The sequence below is a fragment of the Gigantopelta aegis genome, chromosome 12, assembly GCF_016097555.1.
Source record: "Gigantopelta aegis isolate Gae_Host chromosome 12, Gae_host_genome, whole genome shotgun sequence".
Lineage (NCBI taxonomy): Eukaryota > Metazoa > Mollusca > Gastropoda > Neomphalida > Peltospiridae > Gigantopelta > Gigantopelta aegis.
The window spans coordinates 15,433,806-15,457,548 of record NC_054710.1 but is presented as its reverse complement, the minus strand read 5'-3'; the positions used below and the strand labels follow the sequence as shown (position 1 = coordinate 15,457,548).

Below are 23,743 nucleotides of genomic sequence, written 5' to 3'. Positions count from 1 at the left end.
ATGGCTAGTGCATTTTGAAAATTGCTGATCCCATGGCTAGTTGATTTTTAGAAAATTCTTGAAGCCCTGTGTAGGTATCTGGCGACTATTGTTTTTTACATACATGTAGCCGAACATACAGACATTAGCCTACATAGAAATCAAAGCGAAGAAAGAAGAGAACAGATTCTGTGATGTCATTCTTTTCATGTAAATAAGTTCGCCACCTGGAGTTTGAAATGTTACCAATTTACTTCAAGGGTCTTGGGGGCAGGACGTAGCTTAGCGGACCCATTGGGCTATTTCTCGTTCCAGCCAGTGCTCCACAACTGGTGTAACGAAGGCCGTGGTATGTGCTGTCCTGTCTGTGGGATGGTACATATAAAAGATTCCTTGCTGCTAATCGAAAAGAGTAGCCCATGAAATGGCGACAGCATGTTCTCTCTCTCAATATCTGTGTGGTCCTTAACCATAACTGATGCCATATAACCGTAAATAAAATGTGTTGAGAGCGTCATTAAATAAAACTTTTCCTTGGTTCCTTCGTAGTTCAATGTATGCAATTCAGAATTTATTTTTGTCAATGTGTGCAAGCTTGATTCAGAATGTTTCCTATGGAACACTGATCACTCGCCTGCAGCTTATAAGGACAGTGATTTATCGCTGGGTATGTTCTACCCTGTCTGTGGGATGGTGCATATAAAAGATCCCTTGCTGCTAATCAAAAAGAGTAGTTTATGAAGTGGCGACAGCAGGTTTCCTCTATTAATATCTATATGGTCCTTAACCATATGTCTGATGCCATATAACTGTAAATAAAATGTGTTGAGTGCGTCATTAAATAAAATATTTCCTTCTTAATAAGGGAAGCAACTCTTATCAAACCACATTATACAGTAGCAAGATATCTTTCATGCATCATTTTCATTTCAACTTATTTCTGTGCTTATATCCAATTAAGGTTCAAGCACACTGTCATGGGCACACACCTCAGCTATCAGGGTTAGTTGTTAGTTTGTTAGTGGTTAGTGAGAGAGAAGAGGGTGTAGTGGCCTTACACCTATCCATTGAGCCCTTAAGAACTCGCTCTGGGTGGGAGCCAGTACCGGGCTGCGAACCCTGTACCTACCAGCCTGTAGTCCGATGGCTTAACCACTGCGCCACCGAGGCTGATTTTTCATGCATCATGTCGTAGTCCGGACAGTATATAGCACAGCTTTTGATATATACCTATTAAGAGGTACTGATTCTGATTTGATAAAGGGGCGGACTTAGCCCAGTGGTAAGGCGTCCGCTTGATGCGCGGTTGGTCTGGGATCGATTCCCGTTAGTGAGCCCATTTGGGTTATTTCACATTCCAGCCAGTGCACCACGACTGGTATATGAAAGGCCATGGTATGTGCTATCCTGTCTGTGGGATGGTACATATAAAAGATCCCTTGTAGCGGGTTTCCTCTCTATGACTCTGTCAAAATGACCATGTGTTTGACACCCAATAGCCAGTGATTAATAAATCAATGTGCTCTAGTGGTGTTGTTAAACAAAACAAACCTCTTGATTTGAAGAAAAACAAACCCATACCAGTATGTTCACCAAGGGCAGTTGACTCTTTATCACCTAGCACACCACAGACAAGTTTTTAAATAATGGCTACATATCTCCAGATAATGTGTGTGTGTGTGGGGGGGGGGGGGGGGGGGGGGGGGAGAGAAGGTGGTAGGAGACAGAGAGCAGAAAGTTGGGAAAATCTCAGTAGATCAAGTCATGTTTATGCCCATACCCCACCTCACCCCCACCCCCCACCCCCTCCCACACTTTTAAAGTCAATACATATGTATTGTTTGTTTTGTTTTGTTTGTAGAAATCATTGTGATGAGTAAAAAAGACAAACTGAAAGCGCACAGAGAGGAGTTGAAGCAACTTAAGATGAAGTATGGACTGAAGGTAAATTAAATATTATTTATCAGCCGACATTTTGTCTTCTGTCTCGCTTGGGTGAAATGTAGATATCACTTTTACGGTGATGGTGTACTTCAATCTCAATCGAAATATAAATCTCATTCCAGATGGAAAAATGTATTCAAATATTTATACCCATTCAATCAAATTGTTTACTATATACATGTTGATCTACAAGGACATAGTCCAGTGGTAAATCACACGGTTGATGCACAGTCGGTTTGGGATCGATCCCCGTTGGTGGGCCCCTTGGGCTATTTCTCGTTCCAGCTAGAGCACCACAACTGGTATATCAAAGAAGGCCGTGGTATGTGCTATCCTGTCTTTGGGATAGTGCATACAAAAGATCCCTTGCTACTAATGGAAAACATGTTGCGTGTTTCCCCTCTAAGACTATATGTAAAAATTACCAAATGTTTGACATCCAATAGCCAATGATTGTAAATCGATGTGCTCTAGTGGTGTTGTTAAACAAAACTTAACTTTTTTTTTAGTCCTTGGTGCACCTGTGGAGAGGAAAAGAAGAAGAAAACAAACTTTTGTGTTGTCTTCAAGTTTAGGTCCATTGCTCACAAACTACAAGTTCAAAACCAATAAAACGTGGTTTATATTTGTATTTGAGAATTATCATATCACTGCACGTTACCAAAAAAAATAAAATAAAAAAATTGACCATATTATTATAATAAATTATTATGTAAAAAAATTGAATTAACTTTTTTTAGTTTTAGTTTTAAGAACTAGAATAATCCTGAAAGTTACATCTCAAGTTAGTTCTTTATTCACCAAATCAGTTAAAGGGACATTCCTGAGTTTGCTCAAATTTTTAAGATGTTATCGACTAACAGAGACTTTTTATCGATTGTAATTAAAGGGACATACCCTAGTTTTTAAGCACTAACGCATATTTTTGACTATTATAACCATGTTTGATAACTTAAATCATACTTTACTTAGATTTTATTGTTTAGATTATCAATTTCTGTACATATGAAGTGTTTTTGGTCATCCTGGTGTTTTTAATATCACAAAATGCATTTCTCATATTTTTAAAAACGCACGTGCGTTTGAGAAGTCACAGTTATGGAGTTGAGTTTTAGTCTATTTTTAGAGGATATTTCACCATTTCAAGGTCACAGACTCATGTTTCACTCAATTGTATATTTATCCAAATGTGTTACAGGTTTGTAGATTAACTAAACTTAATGTTAATTTTCACGTGTTGAAACTAGGCTCTGTCCCTTTAAATATCAAATGTAAAATATTAGTAGCTGTATATTAAACGTGTTTCTGATCGTTCTAATATTTGTACTAGGTTAAATTTCATCTTATTTCCTAAAATATAGTTCTTTCGTACGTACAAAATTATTTGAAGATAAAATCCAGTTTTGGCTTCTTACAAATATTAAGATGACCAGAAACTCATTGAATATACAGACACTGATATTCTAAACAAGAAAATACATTTAATAGGTAAGTTTAATCCTAGAAATATTTTATTAGTCGGAAACATCTTACAATGCAGCAAACTCGAGAATGTTCTTTTAATGGTAGGCCATGTTCTCACCTAAACTAAGTGGAATGATTACAATCAATTCATTAGGAGATAAAAATATAAAAATAATAAAATAATAAAATAAAATAAACAACACATCAAAGTTATCATACATTAGGGGATAATTTAAAGGGACATTCCTGAGTTTGCTGCATTGTAAGATGTTTCGGACTAATAAAATATTTCTATGATTAAACTTACATATTAAATATATTTTCTTGTTTAGAATATCAGTGTCTGTATACTCAGTTTGTTTCAGGTCGTCTTGATATTTGTAAGAAGCCCAAACTGGATTTTGTCTTCAAATAATTTCATATGTACGAAAAAAAATTTGTTTAGGAAATAAAATGAAATTTAACCTAGTACAAATATAACATTCAAAAACATGTTTAATATACAGCCACAAATATTTTATGCAGAAAAATATATTTGATATGTAATTATAATCATTATAAAGTCTCTGTTAGTCGACAACATCTTAAAAATTGCAGCAAACTCAGGAATGTCCCTTTATTAAAATGTAATATTTGTACTTTGATCAGTTCACTAAGACTAATTCCAATGAACGAGAGACGACATTATCTAGACAAGTCAGGATCACCCAGCGAGAATGCTGAGACATTCACTTTTGTGAAATTCTTGTCCTGAAATTTGTTTCTCTTTTAATTATAAGCACCACATATATGACAAGTACCCAGTTCATGCGGTGTATAAATGGTTCTGTGAATCATTCTTGCATTAATGTAAACATTTATTTTAGATTTATAAAATAGACCAAGTGTCAAAATAACCATTTTCTTTTATTTATAAGCACTACAATAAAAAGTACCCCATTCATACAGCGTTTAAAGAGGTCCTGTGTTTCATTCTTGCATTAATGTCAAAATGTATCACATTCAATTCATAAAATAGACCAAGTGTCAAAATAACCATTTGTTAGACATCAAGTACCACTGTAAAAATGTGCTGATGTGTTATAGAACTATTTCTCTCCTTTTCTCTCCTTTAGAACTGTACGTACGTCGACAACACGGCTGCTATCCACAACCCACTATTTCTCTCCTTTTCTCTCCTTTAGAACTGTACGTACGTCGACAACACGGCTGCTATCCACAACCCACTATTTCTCTCCTTTTCTCTCCGTTAGAACTGTACGTACGTCGACAACACGGCTGCTATCCACAACCCACTATTTCTCTCCTTTTCTCTCCGTTAGAACTGTAGGTACGTCGACAACACGGCTGCTATCCACAACCCACTATTTCTCTCCTTTTCTCTCCGTTAGAACTGTAGGTACGTCGACAACACGGCTGCTATCCACAACCCACTATTTCTCTCCTTTTCTCTCCGTTAGAACTGTACGTACGTCGACAACACGGCTGCTATCCACAACCCACTATTTCTCTCCTTTTCTCTCCGTTAGAACTGTACGTACGTCGACAACACGGCTGCTATCCACAACCCACTATTTCTCTCCTTTTCTCTCCGTTAGAACTGTACGTACGTCGACAACACGGCTGCTATCCACAACCCACTATTTCTCTCCTTTTCTCTCCGTTAGAACTGTACGTACGTCGACAACACGGCTGCTATCCACAACCCACTATTTCTCTCCTTTTCTCTCCGTTAGAACTGTACGTACGTCGACAACACGGCTGCTATCCACAACCCACTATTTCTCTCCTTTTCTCTCCGTTAGAACTGTACGTACGTCGACAACACGGCTGCTATCCACAACCCACTATTTCTCTCCTTTTCTCTCCGTTAGAACTGTACGTACGTCGACAACACGGCTGCTATCCACAACCCACTATTTCTCTCCTTTTCTCTCCGTTAGAACTGTACGTACGTCGACAACACGGCTGCTATCCACAACCCACTATTTCTCTCCTTTTCTCTCCGTTAGAACTGTACGTACGTCGACAACACGGCTGCTATCCACAACCCACTATTTCTCTCCTTTTCTCTCCGTTAGAACTGTACGTACGTCGACAACACGGCTGCTATCCACAACCCACTATTTCTCTCCTTTTCTCTCCGTTAGAACTGTACGTACGTCGACAACACGGCTGCTATCCACAACCCACTATTTCTCTCCTTTTCTCTCCGTTAGAACTGTACGTACGTCGACAACACGGCTGCTATCCACAACCCACTATTTCTCTCCTTTTCTCTCCGTTAGAACTGTACGTACGTCGACAACACGGCTGCTATCCACAACCCACTATTTCTCTCCTTTTCTCTCCTTTAGAACTGTACGTACGTCGACAACACGGCTGCTATCCACAACCCACTTTACTGTACGTTCGACAACACGGCTCTCCACAACCCACTATTTCTCTCTTTTCTCTCGTTAGAACTGTACGTACGTCGACAACACGGCTGCTATCCACAACCCACTATTTCTCTCCTTTTCTCTCCGTTAGAACTGTACGTACGTCGACAACACGGCTCTATCCACAACCCACTATTTCTCTCCTTTTCTCTCCGTTAGAACTGTACGTACGTCGACAACACGGCTGCTATCCACAACCCACTATTTCTCTCCTTTTCTCTCCGTTAGAACTGTACGTACGTCGACAACACGGCTGCTATCCACAACCCACTATTTCTCTCCTTTTCTCTCCGTTAGAACTGTACGTACGTCGACAACACGGCTGCTATCCACAACCCACTATTTCTCTCCTTTTCTCTCCGTTAGAACTGTACGTACGTCGACAACACGGCTGCTATCCACAACCCACTATTTCTCTCCTTTTCTCTCCGTTAGAACTGTACGTACGTCGACAACACGGCTGCTATCCACAACCCACTATTTCTCTCCTTTTCTCTCCGTTAGAACTGTACGTACGTCGACAACACGGCTTCCACAACCCACTATTTCTCTCCTTTTCTCTCCGTTAGAACTGTACGTACGTCGACAACACGGCTGCTATCCACAACCCACTATTTCTCTCCTTTTCTCTCCGTTAGAACTGTACGTACGTCGACAACACGGCTGCTATCCACAACCCACTATTTCTCTCCTTTTCTCTCCGTTAGAACTGTACGTACGTCGACAACACGGCTGCTATCCACAACCCACTATTTCTCTCCTTTTCTCTCCGTTAGAACTGTACGTACGTCGACAACACGGCTGCTATCCACAACCCACTATTTCTCTCCTTTTCTCTCCGTTAGAACTGTACGTACGTCGACAACACGGCTGCTATCCACAACCCACTATTTCTCTCCTTTTCTCTCCGTTAGAACTGTACGTACGTCGACAACACGGCTGCTATCCACAACCCACTATTTCTCTCCTTTTCTCTCCGTTAGAACTGTACGTACGTCGACAACACGGCTGCTATCCACAACCCACTATTTCTCTCCTTTTCTCTCCGTTAGAACTGTACGTACGTCGACAACACGGCTGCTATCCACAACCCACTATTTCTCTCCTTTTCTCTCCGTTAGAACTGTACGTACGTCGACAACACGGCTGCTATCCACAACCCACTATTTCTCTCCTTTTCTCTCCGTTAGAACTGTACGTACGTCGACAACACGGCTGCTATCCACAACCCACTATTTCTCTCCTTTTCTCTCCGTTAGAACTGTACGTACGTCGACAACACGGCTGCTATCCACAACCCACTATTTTCTCCTTTTCTCTCCTTAGAACTGTACGTACGTCGACAACACGGCTGTTAGAACTGTACGTACGTCGACAACACGGCTGCTATTTCTCTCCTTTTCTCTCCGTTAGAACTGTACGTACGTCGACAACACGGCTGCTATCCACAACCCACTATTTCTCTCCTTTTCTCTCCGTTAGAACTGTACGTACGTCGACAACACGGCTGCTATCCACAACCCACTATTTCTCTCCTTTTCTCTCCGTTAGAACTGTACGTACGTCGACAACACGGCTGCTATCCACAACCCACTATTTCTCTCCTTTTCTCTCCGTTAGAACTGTATTTTTCTCTCCTTTTCTCTCCGTAGAACTGTACGTACGTCGACAACACGGCTGCTATCCACAACCCACTATTTCTCTCCTTTTCTCTCCGTTAGAACTGTACGTACGTCGACAACACGGCTGCTATCCACAACCCACTATTTCTCTCCTTTTCTCTCCGTTAGAACTGTACGTACGTCGACAACACGGCTGCTATCCACAACACGGAACTGTACGTACGTCGACAACACGGCTGCTATCCACAACCCACTATTTCTCTCCTTTTCTCTCCGTTAGAACTGTACGTACGTCGACAACACGGCTGCTATCCACAACCCACTATTTCTCTCCTTTTCTCTCCGTTAGAACTGTACGTACGTCGACAACACGGCTGCTATCCACAACCCACTATTTCTCTCCTTTTCTCTCTAGAACTGTACGTACGTCGACAACACGGCTGCTATCCACAACCCACTCTCCGTTAGAACTGTACGTACGTCGACAACACGGCTGCTATCCACAACCCACTATTTCTCTCCTTTTCTCTCCGTTAGAACTGTACGTACGTCGACAACACGGCTGCTATCCACAACCCACTATTTCTCTCCTTTTCTCTCCGTTAGAACTGTACGTACGTCGACAACACGGCTGCTATCCACAACAACTGTACGTACGTCGACAACACGGCTGCTATCCACAACCCACTATTTCTCTCCTTTTCTCTCCGTTAGAACTGTACGTACGTCGACAACACGGCTGCTATCCACAACCCACTATTTCTCTCCTTTTCTCTCCGTTAGAACTGTACGTACGTCGACAACACGGCTGCTATCCACAACCCACTACGTTAGAACTGTACGTACGTCGACAACACGGCTGCTATCCACAACCCACTATTTCTCTCCTTTTCTCTCCGTTAGAACTGTACGTACGTCGACAACACGGCTGCTATCCACAACCCACTATTTCTCTCCTTTTCTCTCCGTTAGAACTGTACGTACGTCGACAACACGGCTGCTATCCACAACCCACTATTTCTCTCCTTTTCTCTCCGTTAGAACTGTACGTACGTCGACAACACGGCTGCTATCCACAAACTGTACGTACGTCGACAACACGGCTGCTATCCACAACCCACTATTTCTCTCCTTTTCTCTCCGTTAGAACTGTACGTACGTCGACAACACGGCTGCTATCCACAACCCACTCTCTCCTTTTCTCTCCGTTAGAACTGTACGTACGTCGACAACACGGCTGCTATCCACAACCCACTATTTCTCTCCTTTTCTCTCCGTTAGAACTGTACGTACGTCGACAACACGGCTGCTATCCACAACCCACTATTTCTCTCCTTTTCTCTCCGTTAGAACTGTACGTACGTCGACAACACGGCTGCTATCCACAACCCTATTTCTCTCCTTTTCTCTCCGTTAGAACTCGTACGTCGACAACACGGCTCCTATCCTCAACCGTTATTTCTCTACGTACGTCGACAACACGGCTGCTATCCACAACCCACTATTTCTCTCCTTTTCTCTCCGTTAGAACTGTACGTACGTCGACAACACGGCTGCTATCCACAACCCACTATTTCTCTCCTTTTCTCTCCGTTAGAACTGTACGTACGTCGACAACACGGCTGCTATCCACAACCCACTATTTCTCTCCTTTTCTCTCCGTTAGAACTGTACGTACGTCGACAACACGGCTGCTATCCACAACCCACTATTTCTCTCCTTTTTTCGTTAGAACTGTACGTACGTCCGCTTAGAACTGTACGTTACGTACGTACGTCGACAACACGGCTGCTATCCACAACCCACTATTTCTCTCCTTTTCTCTCCGTTAGAACTGTACGTACGTCGACAACACGGCGTATTTCTCTCCTTTTCTCTCCGTTAGAACTGTACGTACGTCGACAACACGGCTGCTATCCACAACCCACTACTCCGTTAGAACTGTACGTACGTCGACAACACGGCTGCTATCCACAACCCACTATTTCTCTCCTTTTCTCTCCGTTAGAACTGTACGTACGTCGACAACACGGCTGCTATCCACAACCCACTATTTCTCTCCTTTTCTCTCCGTTAGAACTGTACGTACGTCGACAACACGGCTGCTATCCACAACCCACTATTTCTCTCCTTTTCTCTCCGTTAGAACTGTACGTGCGTCGACAACACGGCTGCTATCCACAACTCACTATTTCTCTCCTTTTCTCTCCTTTAGAACTGTACGTACGTCGACAACACGGCTGCTATCCACAACCCTGCATATGCTGACAAGGCTGAGATTCGCCGACAGACGATCGGGAGCGATGTTCCTCACGCCAAGACCCAACAACCGGCTTCTGTACACAGGTGAACTAAGTCCCTTTATCCTGCAACCGCTGTTTCTATTGGTCGATTAGGATGACTGATTAAAGCAAAGTCATAAACATATACTAGCAGATTATGACTTTTGATGTCAATCATATGGCATCGCATGCATAGCCTACATTACAAAATTGCTCATTTGACCTCTAGGTCATCATACAATGTGGCTGAAATAACAGAAATAATAGCTTTTCCCCTTAATTTTTATGGTCTGCAGGATAAAGATAATAACTAGTTACTGATGTTGGATATCCACTTTATTATGTCCAGGCCGAATGAGAAATTCCGCTCGGCTTTCTCATTGTTATCTTCACAGGATAAAGCAGATATCTGACGTCATTAACTAGTTATTCTCTATTTAACTGAGCGGGATTTAGCTCAGTCGGTTGAGTGCTCGCCTGTGGTGCTTGCGTCCAGGTCTCTGTGAATTGAAAATTTACGTAATCTATTTGTGGGTTATGCAAAAACAAATTCAGCTAACCCATGTAAATGATGTCATAAATTCAATGCAAGAGAAAAAAAAATTTCAGAGGCCTGACGTCGCAGGATCGAACCACCTCAGTGGAGCCATTCAACAGATTGGGTTTAAATCTTGTTCCAACCAGTGCAAAATAACCGGTAAAAGGCTGTGGTATGTGCTTTCCTGTCTGTGGGAAAATGCATATAAAAGATCCCTTGCTGCTAATGGAAAAATGGAAAAAAGCTTGCGGTTTTATTAAATACATAATTAAATACACAACATTGAAACATAATCTTTGTATTTTGTGGGTTTGTTAAAGACGCAGACATTGAACCACTGCAGTCTATGTATAATTTATTCGTTTGTTAAATACACAGACATTGAACCACTGCAGTCTATGTGTAATTTATTTGTTTGTTGAATACACAGACATTGAAACACTGCAGTCTATAGTTTGTTGAATACACAGACATTGGAACACTGCAGTCTATGTGTAATTTATTAGTTTGTTGAATACACAGACATTGAAACACTGCAGTCTATAGTTTGTTGAATACACAGACATTGGAACACTGCAGTCTATGTGTAATTTATTAGTTTGTTGAATACACAGACATTGAAACACTGCAGTCTATAGTTTGTTGAATACACAGACATTGAAACACTGCAGTCTATGTGTAATTTATTAGTTTGTTGAATACACAGACATTGAAACACTGCAGTCTATGTGTAATTTATTTGTTTGTTGAATACACAGACATGGAAACACTGCAGTCTATATATAATTTATTAGTTTGTTGAATCCACAGACATTGGAACACTGCAGTCTATGTGTAATTTATTCGTTTGTTAAATACACAGACATTGAAACACTGCAGTCTATGTGTAATTTATTTGTTTGTTAAATACACAGACATTGAAACACTGCAGTCTATGTATAATTTATTGTTTGTTGAATATACAGACATTGAGATACAGAGACGGTGTTTCTGCCAGAACGAAATTTTTGGGTATAGCACTATGAAATTAAATATTTACAATGTGTTTGCTGAATGCAACCGCAGTCGATAGGAGATATGGGGGGCCTCCCCGAGAAAGAAAATGGGTTTGCGTTAGATTTAGAGTTAAGAAAATCATACAGTAATGATAAGAGTAATTAATTCCTGATAATGGTTTTGAACAGTTAGATCTTTTTGCATTGATCAGTAACAATGGATTTCAAACAGAAGGTTTTGTTTGTTTTAGACCGATCTCCCAGGAAAACATAGGTCACAAACTTCTCGCCAAGATGGGATGGAAGGAAGGTCAAGGTCTAGGAAAACAAGCTTCAGGAATGTCGGAACCGGTGAGTGGTGCAGTGTTCTTATCATCACAATAACAAATACATTGCAGATTACAATAAAACAGGGTTCAGGAATGTCGGAACCGGTGAGCGGTGCAGTGTTCTTAACATCAAAGTAACAAATACATTGCAGATTACTATAAAACAGGGTTCAGGAATGTCGGAACCGGTGAGTGGTGCAGTGTTCTTATCATCATAATACAAATACATTGCAGATTACTATAAAACAGGGTTCAGGAATGTCGGAACCGGTGAGTGGTGCAGTGTTCTTATCACAATAACAAATACATTGCAGATTACAATAAAACAGGGTTCAGGAATGTCGGAACCGGTGAGTGGTGCAGTGTTCTTATCATCATAATAACAAATACATTGCAGATTACTATAAAACAGGGTTCAGGAATGTCGGAACCGGTGAGTGGTGCAGTGTTCTTATCATCATAATAACAAATACATTGCAGATTACAATAAAACAGGGTTCAGGAATGTCGGAACCGGTGAGTGGTGCAGTGTTCTTATCATCATAATAACAAATATATTGCAGATTACTATAAAACAGGGTTCAGGAATGTCGGAACCGGTGAGTGGTGCAGTGTTCTTATTATCACAATAACACAAAGTCTGTGGCATGTACAGTGGTGTAGCGTGGCTGGGCCCAAGATTCTGGACCGGTGGAAGGGACTCGGGGAGTGCTAATGGTCCACTGTTTAGGGGGCACAATACTTGCCTTGTCCCGAGGGCTGGCAACCCACGCTAAGCCACTGGATCGATCCCTGTCGGTGGGCCCATTGGGCTATTTCTCGTTCCAGCCAGTGCACCACGACTGGTATATCAAAAGCCATGGTATATACTACTCTGTCTGTGGGATGGTGCATATAAAAGATCCCTTGCTGCTACTCGAAAAGAGTCGCCCATGAAGTGGCGACAGCAAGTTTCATCTATCAATATCTGTGTGGTCCTTAACCATATGTCTGACGCCGTATAACCGTAAATAAAATGTGTTTAGAGCGTCGTTAAATAAAACATTTCCTTGGTTCCTTCTTAGTTCAATGTATGCAATTCAGAATTTATTTTTGTCATGGAACACAAATCTCTCGCCTGCAGCTTATGAGGGGAGTGATATATCACTCGCCTGCAGCTTATGTGGGGATCTATCGCTCGCCTGCAGCTTATGAGGGGAGTGATGCCTGCAGCTTATGAGGGGAGTGATGCCTGCAGCTTATGAGGGGAGTGATCTATCGCTCGCCTGCAGCTTATGTGGGGAGTGATCTATCGCTCGCCTGCAGCTTATGAGGGGAGTGATCTATCGCTCGCCTGCAGCTTATGAGGGGAGTGATCTATCGCTCACCTGCAGCTTATGAGGGGAGTGATCTATCGCTCGCCTGCAGCTTATGAAGTGAGCGATCTATCGCTTGCCTGGTTTCAAATGTGAATGACCGCATTATAACATGATTGCAGATTTTAAACACAGAGCTTCTAGAATTTTTATAAAATCCACTAGCCATGGGATCAGTGATTTAAATAATTTACTAGCCATGATTAAAAATTCACTAGCCCTACTTTACTTTTACTTAAAGGAACACGCCCTAGTTGTTAACCATTACGCTGTTGTTTTTCGCTGTTAAACCCATTTTCTCACAAATAAAATTGCACTTTACTTACATTTTATTATTTAGAATATACATTTCCATTCACCTGAAATGTTTTTTGGTAATCCTGGTAATCCGGTGTTTCTTAAAAACGCACGCGCGTCTGAGAAAAAAATGTTGAGCAGACACGGTCTAATCTATTTTTAGAGGGGATCTTCCCATTTCAACGTCACATACGTTGGTATACCACGTGACCGTTATCATTTTGGTTCGGTTTGTTTTCTCGTGCACAGTTTGCGCAATCAACATCCGATTTGTTGTCGTTTGCTTGTCGTTCATTTGTGAGGTTTTTCTTCACAGTTTGTGAACATTTTCATTAACAATAAAGTTCAGACAAGTAAGTATCTCAATACAAAATGTTACAAACCCTTAAAACCAATAAGTCTTACGATATCTGGAGAGGACAGAACAGTTGGAACATGCCCAGGAGAGGTGAAAGGAACGCACCCCAAGTCTGTGTGCACTCTGGGAAATTTGTTGTGACATAGGCATTTCTGTGCTTCGAGCAACATCTACCAGTGACATCAGAATACTAACTTTCCAAATTATTTCAAGTAATTGGGTCACGGGGATTCCCATGGTATTTAACGATATAAAACCTTCTTTTTCACTCTATTTTATAAAACGTGATCTAAGTGTGTTACAGTTTTGTAGATTAACCAAAATTAGAATTAATTTTCGCTGAAACTAGGGTGTGCGACTTTAATACCATTTTACTAAATAATAGTAATAATCAGATATGTCGCCTAAAAAGGGAGATAGAGCTTGGAGATAGAGCTTAAAAACTCAAACATTGGGGGCTTGAGGTGGGGGCAGAGTATTCATATTTACAAAATAGAATTAACTGCAACATTTGACAAAAACAAAATTCACTGGCCGATGGGCATGGCAGTAGTAGTAGTACAAAAAAAAAGAAGTAGTAGTTATTTACTAGCCCAGCATTGAATATCACTAGCTATGGGAGTGGGACTGCCATAATCTAGAAGCATTGCCTGGCATGGCAATAGTAGTTATTTACTAGCATGGGAGTGGGGCTGCCATAATCTAGAAGCCCTGTCTGGCATGGCAATAGTAGTTATTTACTAGCCCAGCATTGAATATCACTAGCTATGGGAGTGGGGCTACCATAATCTAGAAGCATTGCCTGGCATGGCAATAGTAGTTATTTACTCAGTGTTCACTCGTACTTGTGCAATTGCAAGCAATTATAGTCATTCCGCATTTAAGCAGCGTCCACTAGATAAATTTACTTCCACATTTTGTTTTCTCGTACCGATGTTCGCGCACACCAATACAATTACAAAACGTTCATATATGCATGTATACTAAAATAATCATCTGGCTCACATGTAAGGGCGTTGTCAAGTAGTAGTAACAGGAATTCAATTCTAACTTTAATATAGTTGTGGTAACCTATAGGTTACCAGGCTACATTTTGTGGTAATCTGTAAATGGGTTACCAGACACAATGCTTATTTCGATGCCTGTTGTTACTTCCAGATTGCCGTGACGTATCGAGGAAACCAGTCGGCTGGTCTCGGGTCTGTCGCCGCCGTGGGCACATCACTGGACGATGTCAGCGACGTCCAACAAAGTAAACGCTGGCTGCAGGCGCAACAGCGTTACGACAGACTAAACAAGGGAGGCAACTCAGCGAACAAAGAACCACAGCCGATCAGATTCTCTGTTCAAGGCAGAACTGGTGATGTTTCATGATAAACCATGAACGACTGTGATACCGGCCACTTTCTCTAGCAATGTGTCGGATACAGACAGCCAGCAGAAAGCAGTTTACAGGGACACAGGTGGGGCTGGGGGGGGGGGGGGGGGGGGGAGTACAGTGGAGGTTGTTTGCCCCTTGACACCACTTTCTCTAATGATGTGTCGGATATAGACAGCTAACAGAAAGCAATTTACAGGGACACAGGTGGGGCTGGGGGGGGGCGGGGGAGTACAGTGGAGGTTGTTTGCCCCTTGATGCCACTTTCTCTAACTATGTGTTGGATACAACTAACAGAAAGTAGTTTACAGGGACACAGGTGGGGCTGGGGGGAGGGGGGGGGAAGTACAGTGGAGGTTGTTTGCCCCTTGACACCACTTTCTCTAACGATGTGTCATCGGATATAGACATCTAACAGAAAGCATTTTACAGGGACAATGGGGGATGGGTGGGGGGGGTACAGTGGAGGTTGTTTGCCCCTTGATGCCACTTTCTCTAACGATGTGTCGGATACAGACAGCTAACAGAAAGCAAATTACAGGAACATGGGTGGGGCTGGGGGGAGAAGTACAGTGGAGGTTGTTTGCCCCATGACGCCACTTATACTAATGATGTGTCGGATACAGCTAACAGAAAGTAGTTTACAGGGACACGGGTGGGGCTGGGGGGGGGGGGGGGGAGAAGTACAGTGGAGGTTGTTTGCCCCTTGACGCCACTTTCTCTAACGATGTGTCGTCGGATACAGACAGCTAACAGAAAGCAGTTTACAGGGACACGGGTGGAGCCGGGGGGGGGGGGGGGGGGGGGAGATGTACAGTGGAGGTTGTTTGCCCCTTGACACCACTTTCTCTAATGATGTGTCATCGGATACAGACAGCTAACAGAAAGCAGTTTACAGGGATATGGTTGGGGCTGGGGGGAGAAGTACAGTGGAGGTTGTTTTCCCCTTGCTGCCACTTTCTCTAACGATGTGTCGGATACAGACAGCTAACAGAAAGCAGTTTACAGGGACACGGGGGGGGGGGGGGGAGTACAGTGGAGGTTGTTTGCCCCTTGACACCACTTTCTCTAATGATGTGTCATCGGATACAGACATCTAACAGAAAGCAGTTTACAGGGGCACGGGTGGGGCTGGGGGGGGGAGAAGTTTAGGGGAGATTGTTTGCCCCTTGACACCACTTTGTCTAACGATGTGTCATTGGATACAGACAGCTAACAGAAAGCAGTTTACAGGGACACGGGTGGGGCTGGGGGGGAGGAGAAGTACAGTGGAGATTGTTTTCCCCTTGCTGCCACTTTCTCTAACGATGCGTTCGATACAGACAGCTAACAGAAAGCAGTTTACAGGGACATGGGTGGGGCTGGGTGGGGGGGGAAGTACAGTGAAGGTTGTTTGCCCCTTGACGCCACTTTCTCTAATGATGTGTCATCGGATACAGACAGCTAACAGAAAGCAGTTTACAGGGACACGGGTGGGGCTGGGGGGAGAAATACAGTGAAGGTTGTTTGCCCCTTGACGCCACTTTCTCTAATGATGTGTCATCGGATACAGACAGCTAACAGAAAGCAGTTTACAGGGGCACGGGTGGGGCTGGGGGGAGAGAAGTACAGTGGAGGTTGTTTTCCCCTTGACGCCACTTTCTCTAACGATGTGTCGTCGGATACAGACAGCTAACAGGAAGCAGTTTACAGGGACACGGGTGGGGCTGGGGGGAGAGAAGTACAGTGGAGGTTGTTTGCCCCTTGACGCCACTTTCTCTAACGATGTGTCGTCGGATACAGACAGCTAACAGAAAGCAGTTTTGAGGGCCACGGGTGGGGCTGGGGTGAGAGAAGTACAGTGGAGGTTGTTTGCCCCTTGACACCACTTTCTCTAATGATGTGTCATCGGATACAGACAGCTAACAGAAAGCAGTTTTCAGGGCCATGGGTGGGGCTGGGGTGAGAGAAGTACAGTGGAGGTTGTTTGCCCCTTGACGCCACTTTCTCTAACGATGTGTCGTCGGATACAGACAGCTAACAGAAAGCAGTTTACATGGACATGGGTGGGGCTGGGGGGGGGGGGGAGGTACAGTGAAGGTTGTTTGCCCCTTGAGGCAGGGTTTGAGAAGGAAGAGGTTAGGGGTGATACCTCAAATTAATATTACAGTTTACAGGGACACGGGTGCGGCTGGGGTGGGGGGGGGGGAGGTACAGTGGAGGTTGTTTGCCCCTTGAGGCAGGGTTTGAGAAGGAAGGGGTTAGGGGTGATACCTCAAATTAATATTACAGTTTACAGGGACACGGGTGGGGCTGGGGTGGGGGGGGAGGTACAGTGGAGGTTGTTTGCCCCTTGAGGCAGGGTTTGAGAAGGAAGGGGTTAGGGGTGATACCTCAAATTAATATTACACCTGGTATGAGGATGACTTATAATAATTTGTTATATTTGACATAAAATCTGTTTTGAAAACTTTAATGACTTACAGTTGTGTATCAATTTTTAACGTGTGTAGCAAATCACAATGCAATACTGAAGAAAACTTTTGGTTTGTGTACCGGTTACTCAATAATAACCACAAAATACCATAATATTATGCATATTATTGTAATAGTGTGTCTGTGTGTGTGTATATATACTCTTCAAAAAAAGTAGGGTAACCTGGAATATCAATGTTAATATCAACTATTAGACCGAACACATTTTGACCACAGACATCCTAGAAAAGAACGTTCAGGTCTGTTTATGAACACACTGAAACACATTCCATAGTTTGCACATGCATCATGCAGTTGCCCCATACATGTTTGTTGGGTGTCATTCTCAATTTTGACAATTTCCAGGAAGGTCCATCAATCACTGTGAAACATTTTTTTTTTCAATCTTTTTCATTCTGTTGATGATACAGTTGTTATTGTTTTGTTTTTAGTCATTTTTATTACGGATAAAAAAAACCTTTCAAATTTCAGTTCTGACCCCAATAGTCCTTCAAGATCTTTGGTGGTCATTAAACCTACTGTAATACTGAACTACCGGTTGTAATGTTTGCCCAATTAATTCACTATTATCATGTGACCATTCCCTACAGCTAATATACCTTACTATTTTGGCTATTGTAAATTCTTATTAGACTTCCGGTACTTTTTTTTGAAGAGTATATATATATATACACACACACACACATACATACATACATACATATATACAAAATAACAAATCACATGCCATATTTTGCAAAAACTGTCTGAAGATAAATCTATTTGCTGCAAACAGTTACATAATTCAAGGCAGAAAATATGTGCCGCTTTTATAAACAAAATGTATGTTCTGTTTACCAAATATGTGAGACACACTCCCCTCCCTCTCCCCCCAGTATGGCTGGTCACACAATAATGTACCAAATAGCCAGTCGGTGCCATGGTTTGTTGCATGCAACATGCAACAAATAGGCTATAGTTGTAAAGCGTTGGGGCGGGATGTAGCCCAGTAGTAGAGCACTCGCTTGATGCACGGTTGGTTTGCTATCGATCACCATCAGTGGGCCCATTGGGCTATTTCTCATTCCAGCCAGTGCACCACAACTGGTATATCAAAGGCTGTGGTATGTGCTATCCTGTCTGGGATGGTGCATATAAACGATTCCTTGCTAGTAATGAACAAATATAGGTTTCCTCTCTAAGACTATATGTCAAAATTACCAAATGTTTGACAGCCGATGATTACTAAATCAATGTGCTCTAGTGGTGTCGTTAAACAAAACAAACTATTAACTATAGTTGTAAAGCACTGATTTTCTGGAAGTCATGGAAATCAGAACTCCTTCCCTACACTTAAAACTGTTTTGCAGATTCGAGGTTCGTTTGTAAAAGAAATAACTTCACTATTTCTGAAGAGACCGGCCTCGGTGGCGTCGTGGCGGGGAAGTACAGTGAAGGTTGTTTGCCCCTTGACGCCACTTTCTCTAATGATGTGTCATCGGATACAGACAGCTAACAGAAAGCAGTTTACAGGGACACGGGTGGGGCTGGGGGGAGAAATACAGTGAAGGTTGTTTGCCCCTTGACGCCACTTTCTCTAATGATGTGTCATCGGATACAGACAGCTAACAGAAAGCAGTTTACAGGGGCACGGGTGGGGCTGGGGGGAGAGAAGTACAGTGGAGGTTGTTTTCCCCTTGACGCCACTTTCTCTAACGATGTGTCGTCGGATACAGACAGCTAACAGGAAGCAGTTTACAGGGACACGGGTGGGGCTGGGGGGAGAGAAGTACAGTGGAGGTTGTTTGCCCCTTGACGCCACTTTCTCTAACGATGTGTCGTCGGATACAGACAGCTAACAGAAAGCAGTTTTGAGGGCCTGGTCGTGGCAGGCCATCGGTCTACAGGCTGGTAGGTACTGGGTTCGGATCCCAGTCGAGGCATGGGGTTTTTAATCCAGATACCGACTCCAAACCCTGAGTGAGTGCTCCGCAAGGCTCAATGGGTAGGTGTAAACCACTTGCACCGACCAGTGATCCATAACTGGTTCAACAAAGGCCATGGTTTGTGCTATCCTGCCTGTGGGAAGCGCAAATAAAAGATCCCTTGCTGCCAATCGGAAGAGTAGCCCATGTAGTGGCGACAGCGGGTTTCCTCTCAAAATCTGTGTGGTCCTGAACCATATGTCTGACGCCATATAACCGTAAATAAAATGTGTTGAGTGCGTCGTTAAATAAAACACTTCTTTCTTATTTCTGAAGAGACCAGGGGCCTATTTCACAAACCATCTGAAGTTTGGACACACCCATGTTCAGTACTGACACGCCCAAATTGTTTTTTTGTTTTTTTTATCCCAGTGCCCCCTTTCCTTTCTCTCCTTTGAATTCAATCTCATATCTTCCCGATCTGACAACTCATATCTTTCAACTTCTTTCGCTGTCCACCTCCACATCCCAGTCCTTGTCTCTCCAACTGCGACAGGTGCTTGTCTCTTGTGGCTATCTGTGCCACACACCTGTTCCCCATCAGCTTTTAGCTGTGGGCTTAGTCTGAGCACTTCGGGGAGTGTTCAGTAGTTACTTCTGGCATTGTTAAGAGGCACTTGTAACCACCTACTATGCACCCCTACTACCGGCGGTCGTTAGTGCTGTGGGTCAGACCAGCTTTATTAGCGGTAGAGGATGAAGATGCCAGGTGGGTGCAGGGATATACACCAAGACACGCCCAAACTTGACATAAAGACACCTGTTGCACTTAAAGGGACATTCCTGAGTTTGATGCATTGTAAGATGTTTCCGACTAATAATTTATTTCCACGATTAAGCTTACATATTAAACATATTTTCTGGTTTAGAATATCAGTGTCTGTACAATCAATGCATTTCTGGTCTTTAATATTTGTAAGAAGCCCAAACTGGATTTTGTCTTCAAATAATTTTGTACGTACGAAAAAAGTAATATTTTAGGAAATAAAATGAAATTTAACCTAGTACAAATATTAGAACGATCAGAAACATGTTTAATATACAGCCACTAAAATGTATGTAAAAAAATATATTTGATATGTAATTACAATCGGTAAAAAGTCTGTTAGTCAATAACATCTTAAAAATTACAGCAAACTCAGCTGAATGAAGACACGCCCCCGCTCCACCACCAAACTGTAACTGTAAACATTCACACAGTGAATTGTCACTGTAAACATGCAATGTGGACACATCCACATTGCATGTGGTTGAACCAAGTTTACATGGGCATGCCAATATTTAATGTGGATACACCCATGCTCAATGATGACACACTCAATGTAGACACACCCACACTGAGCATGGTCAAACCCACAGTCAACATGGTCATGCCCATACTCAATGTAGATACACCCACTCTCAATAATAATACACCTGTACACTGAATGTGGACACAACCTGTCAAAGTAGACACGCCCACAATCGATGTGAACATTCCCTGGCAGTGTGGACACACCCACAAAGGAGATAACCATGTGGAGTTTTTAGATTTGCGGGTGTTATTGTCTATTTGATCCCACAAATGTCATTTTTGACCGAAGGCGTTAGCGTGAGGTCAAATTTTTTACATTTTTGTGCATCAAATAGACAATAACGCCCACAAATCTAAAAACTCCATATGATTATGTCCATTGTAAACTGAATAGTTTTTCTACAGAACTAACTGTATATTTGGTATTTCTTGAAAAAAATACCTGGCTACAATCTAACTGTAGACCCTTGAATCGTCAACTTCACCTGTTCCAATTGCTAATGACGTCATTAGCTTTCCGGGTGTTATTTTCATTTGATCCCGGAAAACGAATGTAATTAACCAGAACACACTCTCAGTCAGTTTAAAAAAAGATTTTATTAGCTTGAAATATATTTTATTGTTTTTTAAAAGAACAAATGGATACGGTGCACGTTATACAACTTACTAGGTCTTCTTTGTAATACATACATGTCACAACAGTAATATATTTATTCTGTTTAAATGTATATGAATAGAAATAAATATTATTGAAAGAGAAAGAAAAGAGATAAAAAACACACTATTAGTATTCTTAGAACAAATTTATCACAGACAACCTTTTTTAATGCCATTTCTTTTGTTCTGTGACTGGATCCAGCCTTGTTGGTGTAAATTCCCACCGGGGCTCATAGGTCGTAAGATCAAACCTCTTTGGCGGCTCAATTGGGTTTCCACCATCCCAAACAGTGCCCCTCGACTGGTTTACCAAAGGTCATGGAATCTGCTGTCCCTTTTTTTGGGAAAGTGCTTATACAAGATTTCATGCTGCTTATAGTGCTTATACAAGATCTCTTGCTGCTTATAGTGCTTATGCAAGATTTCATGCTGCTTATAGTGCTTATACAAGATCTCTTGCTGCTTATAGTGCTTATACAAGATCTCATTCTGCTTATAGTGCTTATACAAGATCTCTTGCTGCTTATAGTGCTTATACAAGACCTCTTGCTGCTTATAGTGCTTATACAAGATCCCTTGCTGCTTATAGTGCTTATACAAGTTCTCTTGCTGCTTATAGTGCTTATACAAGATCTCTTGCTGCTTATACAAGATCTCTTGCTGCTTATAGTGCTTATACAAGATCTCTTGCTGCTTATGGTGCTTATACAAGATCTCTTGCTGCTTATAGTGCTTATACAAGATCTCTTGCTGCTTATGGTGCTTATGCAAGATCTCTTGCTGCTTATGGTGCTTATGCAAGATCTCTTGCTGCTTATGGAAGGACTGTAAGGGTGGGACGTAGCCCAGTGGTAAAGCGCTCGCTTGATGTGCAGTCAGTCTAGGATCGATTCACGTCAGTGGGCCCATTGGGCTATTCTTCGTTCCAGCCAGTGCACCACGACTGGTATATCGAAGGTCGTGGAATGTGCTATCCTGTCTGTGGGATGGTGAATATGAAAGATTCCTTGCCATTAATGGATAAACTAAGACCATCTGTCAAATATGACTGAATGTTCGACATCCAACGGCCGATGATTAATAATATGACTGAATGTTCGACATCCAACAGCCGATGATTAATAATGTGACTAAATGTTCGACATCCAACAGCCGATGATTAATAATATGACTAAATGTTCGACATCCAGCAGCCGACATACCTCTGAAAAGTAAAGGTTATGGAAACAAGCTGTAGTCTTATTTTTAAGGGTATTTTCCCCGTGTCAACCTCACACACTCTTATTTCACTCTCTTGTCATTTTATCCAAATGTCCAAATGTGAAAGAAATATTTTTAACGACTCGCTCAACACATTTTATTTACAGTTATATGGCGTCTCACATATGGTTAAGGACTATACAGATACTGACAGAGGAAACCCGCTGTCGCCACTTCATAGGCTACTCTTTTCGATTAGCAGCAAGGGATCTTTTATATGCACCATCCCATATCTCGACAGGATAGCACATACCATTGCCTTTGATATACCAGTCGTGGTGCACTGGCTGGAACGAGACATAGCCCAGTGGGTCCACTGGCGGGGATTGATGCCAACTAATACCAAGAAATGCATTTTGTTATATTTTTAAAAATGCACATACCTCTGAAAAGTAAAGGTTATGGAAATGAGCTGTAGTCTATTTTTAAGGGTATTTTTCCCATGTCAGCAGCACAGACTCTTAGTTCATTCTCTTGTCATTTTATCCAAATGTGATGCAGTTTTTGTAGATTAACCAAACCTAGTGTCCATTTTCACGGGCTGATACTAGGGTCTGACACTTCTAATACAGCTATCTTTACTTTATTTTCTAATGATTCCCATCAAAAGATCTGAGCACTGCAGTTATAACAAACGGTACGACTTTCCTCTGGCACTGTCACATATACAGTGGACTCTGCCTAAACCGGACTCACTTCATACCGTCGAAATAGTCCGGTTTACATAGAGGACCGGTTTAGACAGAGTTTATCCAGAGTTATGGTTCTTGAATGATCGACAACTCGCGATCAACAATGACATTTGAACCCATGGATGGTTGGGAAACACAGACCCAGACTTGCAATCGATTATTTCACAGACATAAAAAATATACTTAAAGGGACATTCCTAAGTTTGCTGCAATTTTTAAGATGTTATAGACTAACAGAGATTTTTTAATGATTAATTACGTATCAAATATATTTTTCTGCATAAAATATTAGTGGCTGCATATTAAACGTGTTCCTGGTCATTCTAATATTTGTACTAGGTTAAATTTCATTTTATTTCCTAAAACATTATTTATTCGTACATACAAATTAAAAAAATTGTGCTAAAGCTTTCTGTTTT

At 42.1% G+C, this 23,743-nt stretch overlaps 1 protein-coding gene across 1 annotated transcript in view; it reads left to right on the top strand.

Moving 5' to 3' along the window:
- LOC121385858 overlaps positions 1-15,089 on the top strand; it is a 48,492-nt gene extending 33,403 nt beyond the window's left edge. The window contains exons 13-16 of the mRNA XM_041516647.1: positions 1,841-1,923; positions 9,666-9,796; positions 11,517-11,616; positions 14,763-15,089. Of these exons, the coding sequence (XP_041372581.1) occupies positions 1,841-1,923; positions 9,666-9,796; positions 11,517-11,616; positions 14,763-14,978 (530 nt within the window). The 3' untranslated portion in view covers positions 14,979-15,089. The remainder of the gene's footprint in view (positions 1-1,840; positions 1,924-9,665; positions 9,797-11,516; positions 11,617-14,762) is intronic.
- The last annotated feature ends 8,654 nt before the right edge of the window (positions 15,090-23,743 follow it).